Below are 26,244 nucleotides of genomic sequence, written 5' to 3'. Positions count from 1 at the left end.
ATTTTAATAATAAAATAAAATATATTAAAAAACTAGTGTTTAAATATCTTATCTTGCTTAATTTATTTATTGAACGTTTTGTAAATTCTAAATATTTTAAATATTAATTAAACAAATTATAAATTTTATAACGTTGTAAAAAACTTAAATTTAGAATACGAATCTTTTGTTTTATTTTTGTAAACCATATCAAATTCAAATCATCATTAAAGTCGAACAGTCTTACTACTCACCCAAACCCTCCAAAATTCGGTCTTTTATTTTCAAATCACTACAATAAATTGCAATTTTGGTAACAAAATTGTTTTATGATCCTGTCATTATTAACGTATATAAATATGAACTTCACGATTTGGTCTTCATATTCATCTTCTTCATCTCCATCTCCTTCAATACTTGAATTACGCAACAATGCCGAATGTTCTTGGAGACCATAATCAACACTTTATAGATATTTCTAAAGAAGATGATTACCTACTTTCGTTTCATTCCCTTCAAGATGTTCAAGTTTCAGGTGCAGTCATCTTTCTATTGTTATTTGTTCATTTAAAATATATCAGTTCGGTTTTGTCGGGTTTATTACCGTTTCTATTTGGGTTTAACCGGTTTTTTAAGGAGACGATTATAAACCGGTTTCTATGTATACTGGTTTTGTTTACTTTCTGAAACTGGTTTGGTTATGTTATTTTTTTTTATCGTAAAGAGGCTGTTATACGACATATAAACATTTAAAACAGAGACGATTACAGACTAATGGCAGGTAGACGAGCAATAAGTTGCGCCGCTACCCCTTCTGAATAGCAAACTCTACCATGCTAAACACAAAATTCTGCCCCTTAACATGCACGGTGTTACTGCTTACCAGTTGCTGAACCCGTTATGTTATGTGTCTATATTTTGAATTCTGATTCATGACAAGTGGACAGTGGATGGATTATTTTTTTGTTGTTAAGAATTTTAAAGATGCTTTTGATTTGTCTGAGTATTTATGTTTAAAAATTTGCAGATAATTGCGCATCGAGAAGGCGAAGTTTGTTGCGTAAAAGCTTCGGTTGGGATAGCGCGTTGATCACTAGTGAAGGTGAGTTTTGTTTTCGACATATGTTTGCGGTTTGATTATTATTATTATTATTATTATTATTATTATTATTATTATTATTATTATTATTATTATTATTATTATTATTATTATTATTATTATTATTATTATTATTATTATTATTAAACGGTAGATGTTTTATGCAGCAGGTCTGTTGAATCATGAGGAGTTGGTTAAGGTTAATAAAGGTTTCAAGAAATTAAATCCTACAACTCAAAACGATGCTAAAATATCTACGAAAATTGCTGGCGGTAAGTATTTTAAGATCATCGCTTACAGTTACAGTTACAGTTACAATTACGATTACGTTTATGGTTGTGAAATGTTAGAATTACTTTCGTTTTATCATCTCACCCGGGCTTGTTTCTTTTCAGCATTCAAAAAGATGGATATCTGCTCTCGAAACAAGGTTTGTAATTCTTCACTTTGACCGCCCGTTTGACCAATTTCGATTTGATCTGATATGTAATGTAACAAAACAGGATACGGTGACAAGTCATGTAAAGCTATTTTCATCTAGACAGACTAACAACAATTCAGCTGTCGGAAGATCAGATAACGGTGTTAAAGTTGTTAATAAAACCAGAAAGGGTATGGTTTAAAATGATGAAATAAGTTCTGTATATACCTTCATTTTTTTCATTTGTTTTATGTTATGCAGCAAAAGATTCCAAGATGTCGTCGACCTGTTTTACATCTCCTACAGTTCAAAAAATCGTTCATCGTCCGTACGAATCACCTTATACTGCTAAACGATCAACCAAAATTGTCAGCTGTAACTGTAAGATCATCTATTACAATTACATTAATCGTTATGAAATATACCGTCATCTTTTGTTTTATCGTCTCACCTGAGTTTGCTACTTTTCAGCATGCAAGAAGATTAACGTATGCTCTCAAAATAAGGTTTGTTATTCTTCGCTTTGACTGCTCGTTTGACCGATTTAGAAGTTAAACATAATCTGCTTTTTTAAGGTATGGACTTGGTGTGGCATATATTTGACTAGATGTGTATCTAATGCCAGAAACAAGACACAGTGACGAGGCTTCCGAAGCTCCAGACTAACAACAATGCAACTGTTGTTAAAACAGAAAAGAAAACCGAAAAGGGTACGGCTCAAAATGATTAACGCGTTGTATATTTATATTTAAATCTCCTACTTTGACATACCAAATTTGTTTTATGTTTTGCAGTACACGATTCCAAGAGGTCTCCATCGTGTGGTCTTCCTAAACTAACCTGTTTTACATCTCCTACACTTCAAAAAACCGTTAATCATTCGTATGAACCGTCTTCTAGTAAGAATTTATCTATCCGAGGGAAAGTCAATCCCAAAAACACGACATTGGTCAACTCTCCTACCTCGGTCCTCCGTTTTCCTTTGTCGCCTTCTAGCACGTCTCTTGCTAGCTTTGACGAAGGAGAATCTTTATCTTCAAGTGGACCAAAAAGAAACATAAAATCCTCAGGTCTTTGTACGCCATCACCAACGATCGGATTCTTTGATTCGATTTCTAAAGATAATGCACACGGGGACGTTCAATCCGAGCCAAGAAGACAAAGTTTGTTGCGTAAAAGCTTAGCATGGGATAGTGCCTTCTTCACTAGTGCAGGTGACTACTAATGTTTGTTGGATTCTAAAAGAATTTTATTATTTTAAGATCCCGGTTTGAATTTTTTTATGAGATTTGCAGGATTGTTGAATCCAGAAGAGTTGTGTATGTTAAATGAAGGTTTCAAGAAATCGAAACCTACAAGTCCAAAAGATACTAAAAGATCAAAAGCCGCAACAAAAATTGGTGGCAACCAATCAAATAGTGTGTGTAAGTAGTAAATTTACACTAGGACCAGTTAAATATGTATCATGATCTTTTCCTTTAAACTGAGCTTGAAAATGTGCTTGCTTCTTTTCAGCATGCAAGAAAATGAACGATGCAGCAGCAGCTGTTAACGGGTCAGATAATGCGAAAATGGAAAATAAAACTGGAACAGGTATGATTCAATATGATAAACAAGTCATATTTGTGTTTATTTTTCCAGTTTTGACATACCAAATTTGATCTATATTATGCAGCACAAGATTCCCAGAGGTCTCGATCGGGTGGTCTTCCTAGGCTAGCGTGCTTTACATCTCCTACAATTCATAAAGCAATAAACGCTTCACGTCTTCGTATGCCATCTCCGAGGATTGGATTCTTTGATATGGTTAGTGATATGATTCTAGTTTCTTTTCACTAGAGTAGGTAATGTTGATTCAGAACTCGTAGGGCTGCTAAACGAGTTGTGTACGTGGGTTGACATGAACGCGATGCGTTTAACCCGAAAAAAGTTATTTAGTTCTTTTTTGTTTCTTCATACTTCTAAATTTACATATTATTTTTTTAACAAACTAGAATTACGACCCGTCGCAATGCGGCGGGGATTCTTTAGTTATAACTAAGTCGATTTAGAACGTGCACGTTATGTTGAACCTATCAAACGGGAAAAAAAATAGACGATGTAAAAACGTTCACCCACACACGCACGTTGTGTCGTGTTAACTCACAAAATTTAGAACGAAACGTAAAAACGTTAAACCAAAGACGCACGTTGCGATGTGTTAAGTCACAAAATTTAGAACGAAGCATAAAGCGAAAAATTTGCGGAAAATGAAAATTATAAAGAACCAAAGTTGAAAGTAAAAAAAGTTGTGAGGATAGATTGCAAAAGATAAAAAGTTTTGTGTTAAAAGTAAAAACAAATAGTTTTGCGTTAAAAGTAATTTATGAAATACATTTGGGTGAAAAGTAAAAAAATCAATTTTTTTTTTTTTGAAAAACCCTCAAAGCCAATGTTACAACAACCATATGCATAACCATTTTTTATTCGAAAAACTCCCAAAGCCAAGATTACAACACATAAGTAAAAAAATCAAAGTGGTTAAATCGCAAAAGATGGAAACTTTTGAATTAGAAGTGAAAAAATCAAATTAATCAAAGGGGTTAAATTGTATAAAATGAAAACTTTTGAATTAGAAGTGAAAAATCAAATTAATCAAAAGGGCTAAATTAACAAAGATTAAAACTATAAACTTAAATTATCAAAGATTAAAACTTTAAGGTTAAAAATGAAACAACAATTAAAACTTTAAACTTAAATTGTCAAAGATTAAAACTTTAGGGTTAAAAAAGAAAATTCCAATTTTTTTTTTTTGAAAAACTCCCAAAGCCAATGGTACAACTACCATATGCATAAATTAGTTGCTTTTTAATAAGGTTTTAATATCTTAAAACTATGTCAGTTTATTATAAAGTTCTAGATTTTTGGCATCAAAAACCAAAATACTTCAAGTTATTACATAAAACACATTTAAGAAAAATATTAAATAGGTTAAATGGGTCAACCTATGAAGCTGCCGGGTTGAATTTAATACGACCAGTTTAGCTAAACTTATTCGTGGGTTTGACCTGAAACTCGTTTGAACCCGTTTTGAATAAAAAGTTGGACTAAACAACTTGCTATATGTATTTTTAATGCACAAAAGCCCACCAACCCATAGCAAAAGTGACCCATTCTGACCCAAAGTGTGGTATTTGTGTTTTCATAAGTCATTTACCTTTTCTTGTAAACTTTTTACTCGCAGGAGCCAGGAAGTGTACATGACTTTTTTCGTTTTAATGAAAGACAACTCCAGTCATCTAATCTTTCTGGTGTTTCCGCAAAAGTTGGAAAAACAGGGAAGAAGAACTGGGTCAACCTTAGTGGGCCGTCCAGAGACAGGCTGAGAAAGATGTTATCATTTGATGTTGAGTTGTATGATTGGGCTACACTGTGGCCAATTTCTCTAATGGATGACCCGGTGGTTTAAGCACGTGTGTAGCGAACAATTTTGTTATATGGTCATGCGTAGTGGTAACATCACATAACCCCTTTTAGTGAATGTTACGTGAAAAATGACAAAAAAAGTGCCGGGGGGGGGGGGGTAATGGGGGATATATCACTAGGGTCTGTAGTGGTAATACCACATACCCATCATTACTCAATTATTATTTTTTTCATTTAGTCTCTAAATTTATAAAATTTAAAAACAAAAAACATTTTATTAAACTCAAACCCCTTTTAGTGTTCGAACCGCACCCATACTTAGTATAGTATTTTAATTTGAACGGTATTAGTATTCAAACGGTATAATATATTTGAATCGTACACGAGTATTTAAAAATAATTAACAGTATAATATTTAAACGTTTATAGTATTCGAACCGCACTAGACTTGATATATTAATTTAATTTAAACGATAACAATATATAAGATTAACGGTTATATATTTTAAGCGGTTTAACATTGGAACAGGGTGAAATTTTAGAACACAAATACACCAAACTAACAAAACAAAATTCTGATGAGTTATATCGTTGCGTATAAAGCTATACAAAGCGTATATAAACCCTAGTTATCTGTGCCTATAATTGCTGGGCCAGACGCTGAAATTCATGCAACCTATACACAGCGTATAGAAACCCTAAGTGTGCAAATAGACAGCCTTGGTGTGCGAATAGTCTCGGCCATATTAAATTAACGCCTGTTTCGAGTTTGTACCCCTTTATGTCATACAATTTTAAACCCAAACCAAGATCCGTTTTGCTGAACCAGTTGTTCCAACCATTGCCAAAATATGCACAACCAAAAGCAACATTCAGTAGATGTTTATGATTCCATGCTTATCTTACACAGAAGTTCAGACATTAATCACTCAAAACATCATATCATTAAATGATCATAAGCAAGTCTCTAACAATGCAAAACCTTAGAACATTCATTAACTGTTTGTCTAAGAGACCATCAAAATCATACTTCCCTCAAAGAAGCACACTTTTTATGCCTCAACAAACTTCTTGAGGTTCTTTAGCCAGTTTGTGTACTCCCTGTGGTCTTTGTTCACCATGTACTCATGCAGAAAGTTCGTCACGCTCGGTTTAATTCCACGGATCTCCAAGTACTTGTGAAACGCCTTTTGCAGATTCTCATCCAACTCACTACATAAAAGATTTGGATAGAAGTTAATATATGAACCTATTCTGATAAAGATAATTCTTGAAAAAAAATACTTACTCAAATCTTGGTCCCTCATAAGGAAGTTGATCCTCAGTCATTTCTGGATCTTTGACCGACAAGCTATCGATGACAATCTCATCAGCATAAGCAGTTACACCAAACTCTAAACAGGGCCCGCCTGTTTTTGAAACTCTAACAACCATTGGGAGGCTTGTTTGGTTGTCTTGTTCAGAATCATCATTAGCATCATCATCATCGTCTTCCTCACCTGTGACAAGACTAGACGGCTCGACTTCAACATGGATAGTTTCCCCTTGGTATTCTCTGGTCAGAGATACGGTTTGTTGCCCAAGATTATCCTCAAGTTTGAAAGGGAAGCCCTCTGGAATATCATCGCCCTGCAATAAACAGAAATTTTGCTTTAAGTAAGGATTGCAATGTATGGGGAGGGATCTATGCAGAAAACTAAATATTACAAAAACACTTTAAAAATGTATTAGAAAAAAGTTAAACAGGTCAACACACTAAATCAGGTTGACCAGCCTATTACTTATTTCAATGATTTATCCTTTCTAGCCTCGGACTTGTATCTAATCTTCTAAAGATCGACCAAGAATCAAATCAAAGATCTCCTCTTATAGAGACTAGTTCTTCAAAGTATCATCCAACATCTTCTGCAAGTTGCCCTTCAACAAGTCTTCATCGAAACCAGAAATCAAGGCATTGAAGTCTTCTTCCCTCGGAGGTGTTCATTGTTATGTACCACTTGGATTTAGATAAAAAAGAATGGGATAAGAGATGACCAGAAGCAGAATCATAGATAGAGATTGAGACTAATTTTCATAAGTCATTCATAATCTAACAAAGAAATTAAACAGGCCTTTTATAGGCTTTACAACTAAAAGGAATTGACAAACACCACTAACCCACTACATTAGAATATTAACTACCATTACTCTAATAACTAAAAAACTGCAAAGGAAATGAGGACTGAAGGGTTATGGGAACATGAGTAGTGGCTCCGAAAATGGCATGTAACATTCATCAGCCAACCAGTGGCGAAGCTTGAGATTTCCGACCGGGGGTCGAAAACGTATATACCTAAAAATTATAAAACCAGGGAGTCGAAAACGTATAAACACGGCAAGAAGACTTCTACCGGGGTTGAAAACGTATTACCAACCCAAACCCTTTTCTTTTTGAACGGCAAATTTCTTTTATTTTATTCCGGTAGTCTGTGGCACTTGAACCCAAAACCCGAACCCATTTCTGACCCAACATAAAAATTCTTCAAACTATAACAAGATCCAATATTAATCAGCCAAAATCTAAACATATCTCATAGCATATAACTGATCTCTACAAAATTCATAAAAAAACAATTAACACATAATATTTACCAAACATGTATAAATATAATATTATAACATAAAATACAAAAGCCCACAAACCTCCTCGAAGCTTTCTTCAGAGCACTGAATCTCCGACTCAATAACCCGAAGCAGCGACTCATCAGAAGTCGGGCGCTTCAGAGCAGAAGAAGCCGAAAAAGAATAACGAGAAAGTGCAGGAACCAGAAACGAACTGTTGGAAATTAATTTCTGAGAATGATTAACAGCAGAGAACAAAGCGCCGCCGCAGTGGTGGCTGAGGTTTCTCTGGCCGCCCAATAACCGGGCGGCGACAGGCGTGAGTGCGGAAGCTGATCGGCGAAGTATAGTGTTGATAGCCATGGTTTGATGAGGATTGAGGGTTTTGAAATTGGGGTTTAGGGTTTTAGAAGAAGAAGGAAATGAAGGATACGGCGGTTGTATACCTTTCTAGGTTATGTTCTGGTGTAGGAGGTTTTAGAGTTTTAAAGGTGTTGAATAAATCCAAGCCGTCGGTTTTGTATAGATTATACTTGTAGAATTTGTCAAATGAAATGAAAGGGCATGTATAATTTAGGAAATAGCATTTGGTATCAGATACCGGTATTGATTTGGTACTGAACTGGTATTGAATCGTATTAGGTATATTCGGTACCGGTACCTATTTTTCTCATTTTTCGGTACCAGTACGTTACCGGTATTTACAGGTAAAACACCGGTAAATACCGATACCGAACCGGTGTATTCGGTACCGGTACCCACTTTTCTCGTTTTACGGTATCGGTACCTAACGGGTACCGTGCTCATCCCTAGTAGAATTTGTCAAATGAAATCAACGAGAAGGGCAATTCCGTCATTAAATATGGCTGAATTGCCCTTTTAGTTAACAAAATTACATATAAAATGACCGAATTGCCTTTCTTGTTAACAGAAAAATAGATGAAGTTAACCCAGTGGACTAAAATGGCAACGTTGAAACCTTTTTGGACCCACAGGCGTAAAATGAAAATTTTGGACTAAACCGTCAAAATAGCCCAAATCACAGGGACTAGAATGGCATTTAACTCATTATTCCCCAACAAAAAATACATAATCATTACAAGTGTTAGAAAATGAACTTCGGTTGATAACTTCCTGACCCGTTAACTTCATCTTCTCACGCAGATGAAAATCAATTTCATGTGTTACTCGGCTCGTAAAAAAGAAAACATATTTTGAATAGTACAGGCCTATCAGACCTAAGTCACCTTTTAACCGGTTTCTCTATGTTTTATAGCTTTAATTCAAAATTCAGAAAAATTTAAGTTGTATATGTTTAATACTACAGTTTTGTAAGGGGTAGAGATGGTCATTACTCATCACTCACTTACAACTTCCAATCAAATTCCGCCATGTCATCACTAGTGATGGATTTTAGTGGAAATGGTCATCACTTGTAATGGAATTCCATCACTCACAACATTTTTTTATTTTTTTTTTAAATTATAAATTAACAATAAAACATTAAAATTATAAATTATAAATTTCATTTAAATTAAAACATACTAGTTCAATTAAACATACTAGAAAATATTTTAGACTACAATAAAAAATAAAAACATACATAAAGAAACTCTACTCCTCGTCCGAATTAGGAAATTTCAAACCTAAAGAACCTACTAGTTCAATTAAATCGTATCTCAACCGAAAGTGAATTTCTTCATCACGCAAGTCTTGTTGGATATTTTCGGAAACGTGAACTTGTGTAGGAGGATCCGACACCCAATCTGGGGATATTGCACGTCCGTCTTGTTTGATTAGCATATTGTGCAATATGAAACATGCATATACTATGCTATGTATTGATTTCTTATTCATCGCACGAACCGGTCGGCTTAGTATGCCACATCTACCCTTTAAAACACCAAAAACCCTCTAAACACCTTTTCTTGCCGATTCTTGCAACTTTTTGAACGTCTTTTCTTTAGCCTCGACAGGAAATGAAGGAGCTTTCACAAAAACAAATCATGATGGGTAGATACTATCCACAAGAAGAAAGCCTCGTCTGTAATATCGTCCGTTAACATAGAATGGACAGAAGGGTGCGATACCATCCGTTACGGTTTGGAACAACAGCGACGTGTGCAAAACATTGATGTCGTTGTTTGAACCTGGAACACCAAAATATGAATACCAAAACCATAAATCATTCGACGTCACCGCTTCAAGTATGATGGTTGGTTTTTTGACGTCACCCCTAACATACGCCCCTCGCAACTCTCTTGGACAATTTCTCCATTCGATATGCGTACAATAGATGCTACCGTACATCCCTGGAAAATGCCATCTAGCCTCATGTGCGGCGTAAATACGTGAGATGTCGTGTCTCATCGGTTTACGTAAAAACTCTTTACTATACAATTTAATAACCGCGTTACAAAAAAAATTGCAGACATTCACGTGATGTTCTGTCCGACATAGCTAGGTATTCATCAAATTGATCGGGAGGGTTACCTATCGCTAGTTGGCGAATGGCGGACGTGCATTTTTGTATCGGGGTGAAACTTGGTTTGCCCCTCGCGTCGTAACCTTCTTGAAACCATTCTTCAGTTGCTTCAATGTCTCCAACAATCTTTAAAAATAATTATTTTGGTAAACGAAACCGATCTCTAAATGTTTCGGCATTGTAGACCGGATTCTCCACAAAATAATCTTTCATTAACACTTCATTGACATGTATACGATCACGATCCACCATTTTCTTCTTTGGGCGGTTTGAACTTGCTTCAAGTTTGTTATACACCGACACGAAAAATTCAAGCGTCTCATTGTCGAAAGACGATTGGCTATCACTATCGCTGTCAATCGGAAACGACGAAGATGTAGGAAAATCCATTTGTGAAATATGTAGAATGTGTGATATGTGTTTGTGTTTTGGTGTGGGTGAAATGGTATAAAAATGTGAAGTATATAGATTGTTTAAAGGTTTTTTTTAATTAATCTATCAACGGTAAAAAAAAACAACGGTCAACAAGCAAACGGTCGGATTTTTGAAGATTTCACGCGTTAAAAATACAATGCGTTTTAATGTTGACACGTGATAAATTTAGGGTGGCGGCGGTGTTTTGATTTCCATCATGCGTAATGATAGGTGACAGCGTACCACCATTGGTGGCCTAATGTAATAGGGCACACCCAAAACCTCAACAAAATCCTAAGCAAATGATTATGTGCACTTTATGTACTTATATAATATCCCAAATTTTTAAATTCTACTAATCTTGAAAAAAAAATACAAACAACTTTCCTCTATAAACAACTACACCAACTCTCTCCAAAAGTTTCAAACTCCCAATCTTCGATGCTCATCGTCCAAATCTGCCTTGCTCAACACTTCTCCAAAATTCTACATCACTCAGGTAAAAAAATTGATTAGGAAATAATATCACGTATTATCATGAACAAAACTATCATATAAAATACAAGCGAAATGTAGAATTGTAATAAAACATATAATTAATTAATAAACATTAGTTAGTTCTTGTGCATGCTTAAGTGCATAAAGCTAGTTGAGTTATACCTAAACTGTTGATTAATTCTCAAATTAAATTATAGATCAAACCACATGTTAATGTACATATATGAATAAATACTTACATGGAACATCACCAACTAACATCCAGTCTCCCTCTTTATTATCTTCATACGTCGGATCATACTCCATTCCATTCACCGGATCCATTAGCTTCCTCTCATTCAATACATTTCCTGCAACAATAAATATATTCAACACACTATATTAACAATTGAACTGATAATAAAGCTATATGAATATATGATCATCAGTTTATCTACTTACTGATGGTGAAACAGGAGAACAGATCTTTAAAATTGCACAAAAGTTGCTGTTAACCTGAATAATATAATTCCAGGTCTACTTTTCTCAAATACCAAACTCCATCAACCGCCACCTTTACATATTTACAATCCTTCATCATGTTTATCATGTGAGATCTAACCGGTGGCCATCCTACCACTCGTTCTCGGCAAAATCCGTATAACATTCATTCAATTTCATTACTAATTAATCAGATCTAGCAATCAATAACCTGCAATTACTGAAATAATTTCAAATTATGTTGTAATAACTTACTTCGCCAGAGTAGATCTCATTACAACGAAGCCTTCGGTGTCAGACCGATCATTTCGAGATCTGACGTCAGATTTCGAGAATCGCACAAATATGAGGAAACTCCTCAAAGCATAGCCCATTTAATTTTATCAAGTAGCTGGAGTTATACTTTAAGGAAACCCCCCCCCCCCCCCCCCCCCATTTTTAATTTAATTAAGCATATTATATACTAAAAAACATGGTTCGGTCTGGTTTTATATACAAACCGTAAACCAAACCGCTCGCTACGGTTTGAAAACTTTGAAACTGAGCAATCAACTGAAAGTGTAACATAAAAACAAACCATGAAACCAAACCGATGTTTGGCCTGACATGTTTCACGGCGAGCAGACGACGATGAAGACGAGGATGGGCTTAGGGGCAATGTGCTTGTAACAACCCGACTTTCGGTTGTTCCTATTTTATCATTGATTCATTCGTAAACGCTTGTACTCAGAGATTTGATTATTACCAAGGGTTAACTACGTATTTAAGCGCGTTTTATATCGCTTATTTATCGCATTTAGACGCTTATTACTTAAACGCTCATCACAACGCAAACTCAACGAGAACTCAAAACGCGGATTTATTTATATTATTTGTGTGTTTAAATGTTAAATATGTTATATGTGTTTAATACTCGCTTAAACGCTCAATCGCTCACTCGCGCAACTCGATTTACCACGCTAAAACGCAACGCGACACAACACTTAATTACCTCGCTAAAACACTTAAAGTACTCGAACTAACTAACGCAACCAAACGCACCAAACAAATATCCGACACGCGAAATAGGAGCCACTCACATGAAACAGGTCCCCTCGTACGAAGGCACCACCTTCGTACGAAGGCACCGACTTCGTATGAAGGCACCGATTTCGTACGAAGGCACCCTTCGTACAGAACCCAACCTGCACCAAATCTCTCCTCTCTATAAATACCCAGCTCACTCTCTCATTCACAACTTGCTACCACTCGCACAAGAACACTCCCTACCAGCTTTCTCTCTGCATCCCAAGTAAGAATTAGTATTTTTACAAGTATCACAACGATTTCCACAACGGTTTTTCACGAGTTTATCTCCGATTTCATCTAAAACTTCTCTATTTACGAAAACCTTCATTATTTTAATCAAAACTTCCGATTTTTGCTACGGATCTACACCTAAACGGGTGTATTGGGCTTAACTTTGGCTTCCCAAGATAGAAATCTGATGATTTCACACTCACTAGGTGTTTAATCCAAGGAAAAACTGTTTTAAACTCAATTTTTACACTAAAATGGACCAAAACCGACATATGTTTCGTTCACTGGATAGTCGGACGAAGCGGTGTCGAAACTGTCATGAAAAGGACTCCAAAACACATTCGATTCAGGCGAAAATGTAACACCCACCTAATTACTACTCGACTTTAATCAAAATCCATATGATTTGATATAAAAGGCGTCTAAGTTAAAACATAAGTTACCAAAACATCGTTCTAAGTAACCATAACTAGACAACTACTGAATAGCTTGAACATTCATGACATATTTAACAATTTGTTTACATACTAAAACATTGTCCAACAAAGTTCAGATATCGCGGAAGCTTCAAAAGTGTGTTCGGTTCTTCAAAAACTTGGTTGATCGCCATCCGTAAGATCCCCATTGTCACCTAAGGTCAAAACCACTAAGAATGTTAGTTTTGACATTGATATAGTACATATAAACAAGTTCCGACATCGAATCATGGAAAATAAAATAAAATTTCAAAATTCATCCTGTCGCGTGTCGCGCCAGGTATCTTTCGTTTTGTCGCGTGTCGCGACAGCTCCCGCGTGTCGCGCCGGATCTAAGTGATCCTGTCGCGTGGCGCGGGGGAGTCGGTTTTCCAGCAGATGCAGGTTTGTGCCCTGTATTTGCTGCCAGCTCCGAAATTTCAGATTTTTAACTTCGTTTGTCCATAACTTTTTACTCGTAAGTCCGTTTTAGGTGATTCTTTTTCCTATACGTCTGTAAATTCATTACCGACGTGCCTATTACAATTATCATACCAAAAATTCTATTTACGGACCGAACGACTAAATGTCTCTATGCGTTTATTCGACCCATTCTAACTTTATCCATTTTACTACCATTTCACTAGTAAGCCTATGGCGCCTCATGCCCATCATCCAGGGCTTAGCATCACTTGCATTTCCTTACCAATCCCATGGTTTAATGCTCTTGTGATTAATATCGCCATTGGTAACTAATTAAAACACTAATACTACAACTTACACTATTATTCGACCCGTTGGCTCATCTTGTGGAAATCCTCCAATGTGATGACTACCAAACGGTTCCTTATCAATTCTAACCCTATTAATTCAAGTAACGATCACGGTCACTAAAATCAACACAACTTCTATTCTACAATGCGACAACGCATAGTTTAACAACAATTCATTTAATGTAACGGGTCAAGTTACATACCTTCAAAGCGTACCCTTCAAACGTAAGTCGCCACCGGCTTGTCCACTCGACGCTCCGGTATCCTTTCCTATAGAGTTCAATCATGATACGTTTAGAACTCCTTTTTAATCATATGTCGCATAATTTGCCAAAACATCACAATTATGCGTTTTAACTTTAAATTTCAGTTTCGAGCCTTCTTTGAGGCATTTCTACGAACACTTTAAGGGCAAAAATTATACATGATTATATAGCAAGTCCCTAGCTTATCATTTAGCCCGAATTTACATCAATCAAATCATTTTACATAATTGTTAGCTTCTATAATTCTGAATTCACTTCACAATTGTCAAGTTACACTAGAACAACACCCGATTTCCTAGTGTTTATCGAATTCTACATAACCCACTAACCACCTACAAGGGTGTTCATGGATTTTACTAAAATTAAGCATGATTTCAACTTGTATTTGTCTAGGGTTTGCCCCTAGATGCTATATTGCTCCTAATCCATCCATGAAACAAACATGCAAATAATAAATTTCAGATTTATAAATTTACCTAGAAATCCAACTAGGGATTCCTCATCAAATTCACATACCTTATGAATCCCCTTTCAATGGAGATCACGTATTTGTGTTTGAGACTTGATTTAGAACGAATTTGAGCTATCAATTTGGTGGATTTTTGGATGAACTAGGGCTTGTGGGAGCTCTTGTGTCGCCCCCTGTGCTTGAACGACCAGACACACTCCAGTTGAAGTCCACCAAACATGCTCTCTTAGAATCTTCAATCTTCCTACCATGAGCCGTCTGTGAGTCTTGTGATTGACCAACCTACTGATAAATGGCTTTCCGGTAGTAATCATCTTTTCCGAACGGATTCTGAGCTCCACTAGCTTCTCTACCCTTGCATTCTCGTTTGAAATGGACTTTCTCCCTGCATCAAAAACGAGTAACTTTCGATTTATCAAAACCTAAAGTAGATACATGAGCATCAAGAAAGTCATTTCTCCCGGTGATTGTTTTGAACTTTTCAGCACGTTTGAGTACACTTGCAAGACACCATTTGATATCCATTAATTCCATTTCTTCGGCGTCTATCTGATCGTAATCCTCCTTTGTAAGCATAGGATTTCCGATCCGACCAGCAACAAGACCCTCATATGAAAGCAACACAGAACCAAGTAGAGCCATGTGGTCTTTTGCAGTGTCTTCTGAAAAGCTTTGACCTTCAGGAAGATTTAGAGCAATGTTGCATTGAATCACATAACCATTTCCTGTTTTTGTACTCTGAGACTGAAAGCTTGTGTTGGATTCTTTCGGATTGACACTTGGATATGATGAGAATCCACTGCTGCTTTTTCTTGAGCCCTGATCAGCTTTTTCTGATGAATCCCCAGCACTGAATGCAGTTTGGATTTTCGGACTTCTCTAAGATTCTGGAACTGGAATGCTACCCTTGTAGTACATCTTCATATCCTGTTGACCACTCGGACTGTTCATCCTGGCGATCTTTTGCTGTTCCAGATCCTGACTCTCGATCTTTTCGATAAACTGAGAAATCGTTAACCCATCATAAACACCCGTGTTCTTCAGAATCATCAGATAAGTTCCCCATTCTTTCTGCGGCAGTGCATCAGCAAGCTTATCTACCCATTCTTCACGATCTTTAGTAATACTCAACATTGACATTGATCGTACAAGGTGGCAGTATCTCTCAATCAGCTTCTTTATGTCTTCACCCGGTAGACTACTGAACAGATCAAACTCTTTCTTAAGCAGCGCTTTCTTGCTTTTAATCATATTCTCGCTTCCCTCAAATTTGACTTTAAGTGCATCCCAGATTGACTTTGCAGTTTTATCATGCTGTAACAGAATGAATATGTCTTCTTTGATCGCTTGTTGCAACAGACTGATCATCATCTTTTCTGCTTTGTACATAACTCGTTCCTGATCTGTGAACTCTGATAACTCTTTGAGAACCTGCAAATCTGTTCTAGGCAACATGTATTTCTTCAATATGCATTCCCATGACCTAAGATGGTTCGCCTGAACCTAGTTCTCGAATCGATCTTTCCACCCGTAATATTCTTCAATACTCATCAATTTCGGGGGCTTTTGGGTGGTTCCCATTTCGTTTTCTAAATTCATAGCTTGAACAACGGCAGCCGGACTAGACGGTGTTGCAAATGCATTATAGAACTCGGTATCCATGATGAATTTACGTGTTTTTCAAATTCAGTGACAAATAAGCAAAACAACTGATGTTCAGATAAGCGGATCTACTGATGACCAAATAAGCGGATCTACTAATGATCAAATAAGCGAACCTACTGAACTTTGTCACTAAAAGCGGACCAGGTTGACCAGATGAGCGGAACTACTGATAAAGTGTCTTTGGAGCGGACCTTACACTATCACATGAGCGGAACTTCTCAAAATGTTCGAATAAGCGGACTTGAACTATTATCCAGGAGCGGAACTTCAGAAAATGTGACAAATGAGCGGACTTGAGCTTGTCAAATAAGCGGAACTACCAAATGTCCGAATAAGCGGAACCTAGTTCGAGTTCAATTTTGTCCATTTTTACTTTGATTTTAAGTCTCAAATTCTCAGGGATTTGTCTATGTTCAATTACCTACAATCTGAGAAATTCTGAGCAAAATCCGACCGGTAAAAATTTCTGAATTGAAGAAAGAAGGTGTAGAAGTAAGAAATCAAGATGAAATCAAGATGAAATCCAGCTAATCTCTACAGAAAACTTCCTCCCAAGCTCTGATACCACTTGAAGGATCGTGATCTGACCTAAATGAGTCGTTCAAAGGCGTTCTTCTCTGTTTCAGGTGCGGAATAACAAGAAACAAAGGTAGAAATAGCAGTGTCTTCACTTAATCTACTGTTTTCATTGATTTAACGTTGATTACAGCTCGATCTTCACATCGGCAGCACTTCGGTATGGAATACCCGGTCTACTCTCCTAGATTCGCTCAAAATGACCACTATATATAGGACATGGAGGTTCGCTTATGTGTCATATGTACATATGAGCGGACCTCATATGTACATATAAGCGGACCTCTTCACAAATGTCCATATGAGCGGACCTCCACTCTAATTACATACATTCTCATATTTTCTCGTAATTCGTGCCCTAAACTATACAAAAACAATGTAAGACTCGATACAAGACGAAATCAACAGATGTAGTGCACCAACACATATCGCCTATCTAAAATTCAATAGGTCTTCGTCTTTTGTCAGCATAAGACTTCTGTCTATCTTGGGCTGCTTTCAAATGGGCTCGCACCACTTCAATCATTAGTGGCTTGGATTATGTCTTTGCGTGCCAATTTACGTGGTCCCACTTCACCCCAACACACAGGGGTTCTACATCTTCTACCATATAGCATCTCGTAAGGCGCCATGCCGATACTCGAATGGTAACTATTGTTATACGAAAATTCGGCCAAGGGTAGATAAACATCCCAACTTCCACTGAAGTCGATGATACACGCCCGCAACATATCCTCTAGCGTCTGTATTGTTCTCTCGCTCTGCCCATCCGTCTGAGGATGGTAGGCGGTGCTAATGAAGAGTTTCGTTCCCACCTGTTCTTGAAAATCTCGCCAAAAATTTGAAGTAAACCGGGTATCTCTATCCGACACGATGGATACCGGTACTCCGTGACGTGCCACTATTTCGTTTATATATACCTCGGACATCTTTTCCGAAGTATATGTTTCGCATATAGGAATAAAATGTGCACTCTTCGTCAATCTATCCACAATCACCCATATGGCGTCAAATCCCCGAATCGTTTTAGGTAGTTTAGTCAATAGGTCCATAGTGATATGTTCCCATTTCCAAACCAGGATTTCCAAAGGTTGCAGTTTCCCATAAGGTTTCTGGTGTTCCGCCTTGACTTGTAAGCAAGTCAAGCACTTCTCCACATATTTCACTACATCCCTCTTCATTCCAGGCCACCAATAATTTTGTTTCAGATCATTGTATATCTTGGTCGCACCCGGATGAATAGAATATCGGGATTTATGGGCTTCATCAAGTGGTAGCGCCTTCACCCCACAAGTATTTGGAACCCATATTCTTCCGGATCGAGTCTTCAACCCATTCTTTCCATCCGACAAGTCTTTCAACTGGCCGATTATTCGTTCCTTCTTCCAATTCTCCTCTTTCACTGCTTCTACTTGTGCTTCCCGGATACGTTCAAGTATACCCGAGGTCACCACAAGCTGCATTGACCTTACTCGTATTGGGACATAGTCTGCTTTTCTGCTCAGAGCATCTGCCACCACATTTGCCTTTCCAGGGTGGTAGTGTATTTCGCAGTCGAAATCCTTCACAGTTTCTAACCATCGTCTCTGGCGCATATTTAACTCCTTCTGATCAAAGAAGTATTTTAAGCTCTTGTGATCGGTGAATATGGTGCACTTTACCCCATATAAATAGTGCCTCCATATTTTTAACGCAAATACCACCGCAGCCAACTCGAGATCGTGCGTGGGATATTTCTTCTCATGTATCTTCAATTGCCTCGAGCATAGGCTATAACTTTGCCCCGTTGCATCAGAAAACATCCAAGCCCCGATAATGAGGCATCCGAATAAACCACCAAGTCCTCGACTCCGTCCGGCAACGTTAATACCGGAGCTTGAGTTAACTTCTCCTTTAGCGTCTGAAACGCCCTTTCTTGTTCTACACCCCAAATAAACTTCTCCTCCTTCCGGGTTAACTTTGTTAGTGGCGACGCAATCTTGGAGAAATCTTGAATGAATCTCCTATAGTACCCCGCAAGCCCTAAGAAGCTTCTAATTTCTGAAGGGTTCTTTGGGGGATTCCATTTTGACACGACCTCGATCTTAGACGGATCTACCAATACTCCATCGACACTTATGATGTGGCCGAGAAATTGCACCTCTCGTAACCAAAAGGCACACTTAGAGAATTTCGCATACAACCTTTCTCGTCTAAGTGTCTCTAACACCTCTTGTAAGTAGTATGCATGCTCAGCTTCACTTTTCGAATACACCAAAATGTCATCGATGAACACGATGACCGGTTTATCCAACATTGGATTGCAAACCCGGTTCATGAGGTCCATGAAAGCCGCGGGTGCAATTGTCAGCCCAAATGACATCACGAGGAACTCGTAATGTCCGTATCGCGTGCGGAAAGCCGTCTTCGGCACATCTTCCTCCTTGACCTTTAATTGGTGATACCCCGATCTAAGGTCAATCTTTGAAAACCAGTTCGTACCTTGTAATTGATCGAATAAAGCGGGTATCGGTTCTTAAACGTGAGTTTGTTTAACTCCCGGTAATCGATACACATACGCATGCTTCCGTCTTTCTTTTTCACGAACAGTACCGGTGCGCCCCAAGGGGACACACTCGACCTTATGAATCCTTTGTCAAGCAGGTCTTGAATCTGGGACATCAACTTTTGTAATTCCGACGGCGAGAGTCGGTATGGTGCTTTAGCTACGGGTTTTGCACCCGGAATCAATTCGATCCCGAACTCTACTTCCTGTTCGGGCGGTATCCCCGGTAAACCTTCCGGAAACACATCTTCGTAGTCCCGTACTACCGGTACATCTTCAATCTTCAGTGATTCTTTCTCGGGCTCATTTGCGTATATCATAAATGCCTTGCATCCTTGCTTCATAAGCTTGTGAGCTTTCAACATCGAGCATATTATGGGGTTACCTCCTTTTTCGCCATAGATAATGACGTGTTTCCCACTCGGAGATGTTAGCTTTATCTCCTTACGAAAACACACGACCTTTGTGTGGTGCTGAGATAGCCAATCCATCCCAATGACTACTTGAAATTCCCCCATTGACATCGAGATTAGGTCTATCAGGTATTCTTCATCATCGATGCTTAATTTGCAGCCTCGACAAATATCACAAACTATAAAACTTTTGTTGTCCCCTATTTCAACTTCTAAGGGCACAGATAATTTCGTCAATACAAATGAAGGATGTCGAATAAATCCATGCGAAATGAAAGACTTATTCGCACCCATATCAAACAATACACGTGCAGGAATTGAGTTAATTGTGAATATACCTGAGACCACATCGGGTTCTATCTTCGCTTCAGCCGCGGTAAGTTGGAAGGATCTAGCCTTTGCCTTAGGAGCTTCTGCTGGAGATTCTTTAACGTCTCTCCTTCCAACTAAGTCTGGGCATTCAGACTTTTTGTGGTCGGGTTGATAACATTTGTAGCAAACCGAGACTTTACCCAGGCATAGCGACGCTGTGTGCCCCGTCTTACTACATATGGGGCACGGTTTGTCTTTGAACCGACATTCACCTTTGTGTCCTTTCCCACACACTTTACAGCTTGGCGACCCACCTTTAACATCCACCTTCTTTCCCGATTCTCCAGTTCGAGCTTTCTTTGTAGGGCTTGGATTCACATCCTATGCCCTTCGGTCACCCCTTTCAACTTGTTTCCTCAGCTCGATTTCCCGTTCCCGAGCAACGTTTATGATCTCGGTAAGGGTCTCGTATTTTGAAGGAGTCATGAACTCCCTATGTTCGGCGCTCAACATGTTATAGTAGTAGTATATCTTTTGTTCCTCATTCGTCACCAATTCATTGCAAAACTTCATCTTATCCATAAACGTCGTCGTAATCTTGTCTATGGTCTCGCCCTTGTGCCTAAGTTTCATGAACTCTCCCTTGATTTTATTAATGACCGCCTTGGGACTATGAGGTTTAAGAAATGGCGTCTTAAACTCCTCCCATGTCATGGCCCTTGCCGCTTCGGCCCCTATTTCATTCTTTTTATGGTCCCACCAATCTTTGGCTTGTCCTCTCAACTGACCCGTTCCGTAAGCAACGAAGTCACTTTCGTCGCAATGGGTCCTTTCAAACACCCCTTCAACGTCGCCCAACCATCTTTGGCAAATTATCGGGTCAACCTCCCCGTTGTAGATTGGCGGTTTACACGCCATAAATTCTTTGTATGAACACCCTTTACGTTCTCCTGATTTCTCCTTCATAAGGTTGACACTATCCTCCAACCTTTTGATTCGTTCTTCGACAAGTGTCAACACCGTGTTTTGAATTTTGTCTATAAACCCAGATAGACTACCTTCAATTGCCTTCCCCACTTCTTCGGCAATTATCTCTTTCATTTGTTCGGTGCTTGTCTGCACCGGATCATCATCGTTTCTTTCTGACATCTTGAAACTGAAATGTTTACATTAAACATTAAACATTTCATTTATAACATTGCTTCATTTGTTTCGGTTTAGCCAAGTTCCTAACTTGCTTTAACCGTTCACATTTGGTGCACTTTCCGGGTTTGAGTGAATTAACACACTCTTCCCATGCACATCAATTCACATCTCATTTTTCACATAAGATATAATCTACTAAAATAACAAACTAATTCTTACCGGACGATCGATCAAGCTTGAACCGAACACTTTGTTGACAACCTTAAGCTCTGATTACCAACTTGTAACACCCATCTAATTACTACTCGACTTTAATCAAAATCCATATGATTTGATATAAAAGGCGTCTAAGTTAAAACATAAGTTACCAAAACATCGTTCTAAGTAACCATAACTAGACAACTACTGAATAGCTTGAACATTCATGACATATTTAACAATTTGTTTACATATTAAAACATTGTCTAATAAAGTTTAGATATCGCGAAAGCTTCAAAAGTGTGTTCGGTTCTTCAAAAACTTGCTTGATCGCCATCCGTAAGATCCCCATTGTCATCTAAGGTCAAAACCACTAAGAATGTTAGTTTTGACATTGATATAGTACATATAAACAAGTTCCGACATCGAATCATGGAAAATAAAATAAAATTTCAAAATTCATCCTGTCGCGTGTCGCGCCAGGTATCTTTCGTTTCTTCGCGTGTCGCGATAGCTCCCACGTGTCGCGCCAGATCTAAGTGATCCTGTCACGTGGCGCAGGGGAGTCGGTTTTCCGACAGATGCAGGTTTGTGTCCTGCATTTGCTGCTAGCTCTGAAATTTCAGATTTTTTTACTTCGTTTGGCCATAACTTTTGACTCGTAAGTCCGTTTTAGGTGATTCTTTTTCCTATGCATCTGTAAATTCATTACCGACGTGCCTATTACAATTATCATACCGAAAATTCGATTTACGGACCGAACGACTAAATGTCACTATGCGTTTATTCGACCCATTCTAACTTTATCCATTTTACTACCATTTCACTAGTAAGCCTATGGCGCCTCATGCCCATCATCCAGGGCTTAGCATCACTTGCATTTCCTTACCAATCCCATGGTTTAATGCTCTTGTGATTAATATCGCCATTGGTAACTAAGTAAAACACTAATACTACAACTTACACTATTATTCGACCCGTTGGCTCATCTTGTGGAAATCCTCCAATGTGATGACTACCAAACGGTTCCTTATCAATTCTAACCCTATTAATTCAAGTAACGATCACGGTCACTAAAATCAACACAACTTCTATTCTACAATGCGACAACGCATAGTTTAACAACAATTCATTTAATGTAACGGGTCAAGTTACATACCTTCAAAGCGTACCCTTTAAACGTAAGTCGCCACCGGCTTGTCCACTCGACGCTCCGGTATCCTTTCCTATAGAGTTCAATCATGATACGTTTAGAACTCCTTTTTAATCATATGTCGCATAATTTGCCAAAACATCACAATTATGCGTTTTAACTTTAAATTTCAGTTTCGAGCCTTCTTTGAGGCATTTCTACGAACACTTTAAGGGAAAAAATTATACATGATTATATAGCAAGTCCCTAGCTTATCATTTAGCCCGAATTTACATCAATCAAATCATTTTACATAATTGTTAGCTTCTATAATTCTGAATTCACTTCACAATTGTCAAGTTACACTAGAACAACACCCAATTTCCTAGTGTTTATCGAATTCTACATAACCCACTAACCACCTACAAGGGTGTTCATGGATTTTACTAAAATTAAGCATGATTTCAACTTGTATTTGTCTAGGGTTTGCCCCTAGATGCTATATTGCTCCTAATCCATCCATGAAACAAACATGCAAATCATAAATTTCAGATTTATAAATTTACCTAGAAATCCAACTAGGGATTCCTCATCAAATTCACATACCTTATGAATCCCCTTTCAATGGAGATCACGTATTTGTGTTTGAGACTTGATTTAGAACGAATTTGAGCTATCAATTTGGTGGATTTTTGGATGAACTAGGGCTTGTGGGAGCCCTTGTGTCGCCCCCTGTGCCTGAACGACCAGGCACACACTCTTGTGTGTGTTTGGTGTGTTTTTAATTTGTTTTTAATAAATCAAGTTTCAAGTTTAACACCTTTAGTCCCCCCTAATTTCCTTAGTTCATATTTTGAGCGTTTTAACCCGCTTATGAGTCACTATGGGGCTCAATACTAACTGGGTTATTTAATTCTTGACAGTTTGTACCCGTTTATTTAATACTTCATAATTTTAACATAAGGTTTTATGTTTTTGGGATGTTACAGAAAACACAGTTCCGAACGCATGAAGACGCAAAAATAGCCACCTGTGCGGGCCGGACTGGCTTGTACGAAGCACCCCTTCGTACGAAGGCACCACCTTCGTACGAAGGCACCGACTTCGTACGAAGCACCCTTCGTACCAACCAGCCCATGTTCCCACATGTGACTAAATCACTCAAAATACCTCCCCGGCTCTAAGTTTAATCAGTAGCTTAAGGTTGGAGGGATGAACACTCGATTTCCCGAAGAAAGACGCGAAGAATACTCGATTTTGGTTACGGAAACAAGCAACTTGCACGAAGGCACCACCTTCGTATGAAGCGGCCCTTCGTACGAAGAATCTGTTTTCCACTCGACACTCCAACTTGACCGTTTCAGCAATTTGGAAGACTTATGCACTTCTGTTCCCGTATATAGGCTGATCCGACGCTCCCTCGACTCCTCTCTAGGTCGTGTTTAACTGTTAAGCACGCACTGTGAGTATACTCGCCCCCTTTTCACTTTAACGCACTTTTTGGGTGTTACACACATTCTCTATCAAAACACGACGCACACAACGCTTAAACTCTTTTAAAAACGCTAACCGCCCTCACATGTTATATATGAATTGCTGAATGGTTGTTTGCTATTTTTACACAGTGATGACTTGCCCTACCATCTTTAGCAACGATAGTACTATAGTTTGGACTCAGCACCTGTTTATTCAGGGGTTGTTAAGGATTCCTTACTAACCTTACGTGCGTGCTCACTGCGGTGAACACGTATCGCGCATACCCTACCACGTAGTCATGTTGGTTAGCTTATATCATTGTCGATAGCTTACTTGATTCGCCTCTCTACGTGTTACATGTTGGTTATGCGTACACACTTTATTACTATACTTATGCTAAACTTGTGTACTCACCTTTACATTATTGTATTGACCTTATTTTAACATATGTGACAGGTTGATGGATTACTGCTGGAAATGGTTTAGGATTCTAGAAACCCGCTTAAATTTAATTGCAAGTTTTGTTATGTCTTTTTTGTTGCTTGAGAAACTACTGAATTTCGTTTCAGATTTTGTGAGAATATTTGTTTGATTCTATGGGAAATTGAACCTTATTAAATATTATCATAATTAGTCGTTATGGATTCTCTCGAGCATCCTATTCGCATCATGCCACATCCCGATGATTCCGCCATCGGTTCGGGTGTGACAGTGCTGGGGGGTTGTCGGTCCTCGCCGGCCCTACGCCGCTCCCCACACAGAGTACCCTAAGAACGGGTGAGAAAAAGCGGAACAAACAATATTTGAGTTTTCCCTCCTAAATGCAAATAATGTTAGGTTTATGATCATGTGAGATATAATGGACACTAGTTTTTATATCGCGAGTTGCGGCGGAAACGAGCAAATGATAATGTAAAACAAACGTGATTTGAAAATAAAGCATGTTGTCTAGAAAGTCAAACCATTAGAATGATTTAGTTTATCATCGTACCGTTTTATGATACCAAATAAATATTTTATTTTGAGTATAACCTCGTTTTAACAAAACTTATAACGGAATGTCAGGGAAAGAAATCAAGCACAACTACGCACTTAAGTTTTTAGAAAAAAAGTTATAAACGTAACTTATTAAAGAAGTATCAAATTAATCGATAGATTAATATATTTATAAAAAAAAGAAGAAAACAATTATTAAAAAAATGTAAAGGAAATATATGTTAAAAAAGAAAAATATGTTATTAAAAGTTAATATAATAATAAACTATTATATTATAATATATTAAATAATAAAATAATAAAATAATAAAATAGTAAAAAACTATCTTGAAATCAATATATATATAATTCCTAATCCAAGATGTCTTATTTTTCTTCAATCATAAACATAATTTTTTTTTGTAGTGAAGGTAGATTTTCATTTCCTAAAAATAAATCTAAAAAAAAGGTTATGTGGAAATGTCTATTAGTTATATACAGATTGATATAAATTATATTAAGAAATAACCATTCATAAAAAAGAAGTATATAGACTAGCCCTTAGATTTTATAGAGTATATATTTTGACGGCTAATGTAACTTATTATTATGCCCCGTCTTCGATATGTGCATATAACGTATATATGTGTAGGCGTTAGGAAGTAGAGACAAAGTAAAAGTGCACTAATTTTAATATTATTTTTACTAATTTCGTGAAAATAACGTTAAAAGAGGGGGATGATTAATCATATATCATGCGGTGACGTTGATAGCCGAAAGACAAGGGAGTACATGCACTAATCGGTCTTTGTTTTAATTGTTGAGTATTATGTGCCTTATGTACAAGGCTTGATGCAAAACTACTATCGAACGGGGGTCTCATTGGAAGTAGTCTCTCTATTCCTACGGGTAGAGGTAAGGCTATCTACATCTTACCCTCCTCAGACCAGGGGCACAACTTCTACTGGGCAGGATGGGACGGCCGACCCCCCGAACTTTTCGCTCAATAGTTGAGAGTATGTAGTTTTCGTATAGAAATTTTTTGGTATATACGTTTTCGACTCCACGGTTTTATAAATTTTTTTTGGGTATATACGTTTTCGACCCCTCGGTCAAAAATCTCAAGTTTCGCCACTGTCTCATATCCTACCTTAGCTTTGCT

At 37.7% G+C, this 26,244-nt stretch overlaps 3 protein-coding genes and 1 long non-coding RNA gene across 4 annotated transcripts; 2 read left to right on the top strand and 2 right to left on the bottom strand.

Annotated features, from left to right (window-relative positions):
- Window positions 1-379: 379 nt before the first annotated feature.
- LOC110875710 lies at window positions 380-2,931 on the top strand. Its single transcript, XM_022123916.2, has 10 exons — window positions 380-514; window positions 1,007-1,081; window positions 1,249-1,350; window positions 1,474-1,508; window positions 1,582-1,690; window positions 1,761-1,880; window positions 1,971-2,005; window positions 2,125-2,209; window positions 2,294-2,713; window positions 2,795-2,931. Exons 1-10 carry the CDS (start codon window positions 412-414, stop codon window positions 2,929-2,931), a joined length of 1,221 nt encoding a protein of 406 aa, XP_021979608.2. The 5' UTR covers window positions 380-411.
- Window positions 2,932-2,953: 22 nt separating this feature from the next.
- On the top strand, window positions 2,954-4,966 carry LOC118481675. The gene is made up of 3 exons (XM_035976869.1): window positions 2,954-3,092; window positions 3,175-3,305; window positions 4,723-4,966. The coding sequence occupies exons 1-3, from the start codon at window positions 3,026-3,028 to the stop codon at window positions 4,945-4,947; spliced, it is 423 nt and encodes a 140-aa protein (XP_035832762.1). The 5' UTR covers window positions 2,954-3,025; the 3' UTR covers window positions 4,948-4,966.
- Window positions 4,967-5,756: 790 nt separating this feature from the next.
- LOC110877711 (uncharacterized protein At2g39795, mitochondrial) lies at window positions 5,757-7,970 on the bottom strand. The gene is made up of 3 exons (XM_022125904.2): window positions 7,587-7,970; window positions 6,193-6,533; window positions 5,757-6,116 (listed from the first exon to the last, which is right to left on the bottom strand). Exons 1-3 carry the CDS (start codon window positions 7,866-7,868, stop codon window positions 5,957-5,959), a joined length of 783 nt encoding a protein of 260 aa, XP_021981596.1. The 5' UTR covers window positions 7,869-7,970; the 3' UTR covers window positions 5,757-5,956.
- Window positions 7,971-10,741: 2,771 nt separating this feature from the next.
- Window positions 10,742-11,735, bottom strand: LOC110874344. The gene is made up of 3 exons (XR_002555859.2): window positions 11,344-11,735; window positions 11,142-11,252; window positions 10,742-10,890 (listed from the first exon to the last, which is right to left on the bottom strand). It is a non-coding gene; the product is annotated as an uncharacterized LOC110874344 (long non-coding RNA).
- Window positions 11,736-26,244: the final 14,509 nt, after the last annotated feature.

The sequence above is a fragment of the Helianthus annuus genome, chromosome 9, assembly GCF_002127325.2.
Source record: "Helianthus annuus cultivar XRQ/B chromosome 9, HanXRQr2.0-SUNRISE, whole genome shotgun sequence".
In the NCBI taxonomy this organism is placed as follows: Eukaryota; Viridiplantae; Streptophyta; class Magnoliopsida; order Asterales; family Asteraceae; genus Helianthus; species Helianthus annuus.
This window is presented reverse-complemented; position numbering and strand designations above follow the sequence as displayed.

Coding starts and splice junctions, on each gene's coding strand:
- LOC118481675 (XM_035976869.1), top strand. CDS start 3,026: ATGAACGATGCAGCAGCAGCTGTTAACGGGTCAGATAATGCGAAAATG. Junction 3,093..3,174: donor GGAAAATAAAACTGGAACAG/GTATGATTCAAT, acceptor TATATTATGCAG/CACAAGATTCCCAGAGGTCT. Junction 3,306..4,722: donor GGATTGGATTCTTTGATATG/GTTAGTGATATG, acceptor TTTTACTCGCAG/GAGCCAGGAAGTGTACATGA.
- LOC110877711 (XM_022125904.2), bottom strand. CDS start 7,868: ATGGCTATCAACACTATACTTCGCCGATCAGCTTCCGCACTCACGCCT. Junction 6,534..7,586: donor CTGAAGAAAGCTTCGAGGAG/GTTTGTGGGCTT, acceptor TGTTTATTGCAG/GGCGATGATATTCCAGAGGG. Junction 6,117..6,192: donor TATGAGGGACCAAGATTTGA/GTAAGTATTTTT, acceptor TCTTTTATGTAG/TGAGTTGGATGAGAATCTGC.
- LOC110875710 (XM_022123916.2), top strand. CDS start 412: ATGCCGAATGTTCTTGGAGACCATAATCAACACTTTATAGATATTTCT. Junction 1,082..1,248: donor CGCGTTGATCACTAGTGAAG/GTGAGTTTTGTT, acceptor TTTATGCAGCAG/GTCTGTTGAATCATGAGGAG. Junction 1,509..1,581: donor ATATCTGCTCTCGAAACAAG/GTTTGTAATTCT, acceptor GTAACAAAACAG/GATACGGTGACAAGTCATGT.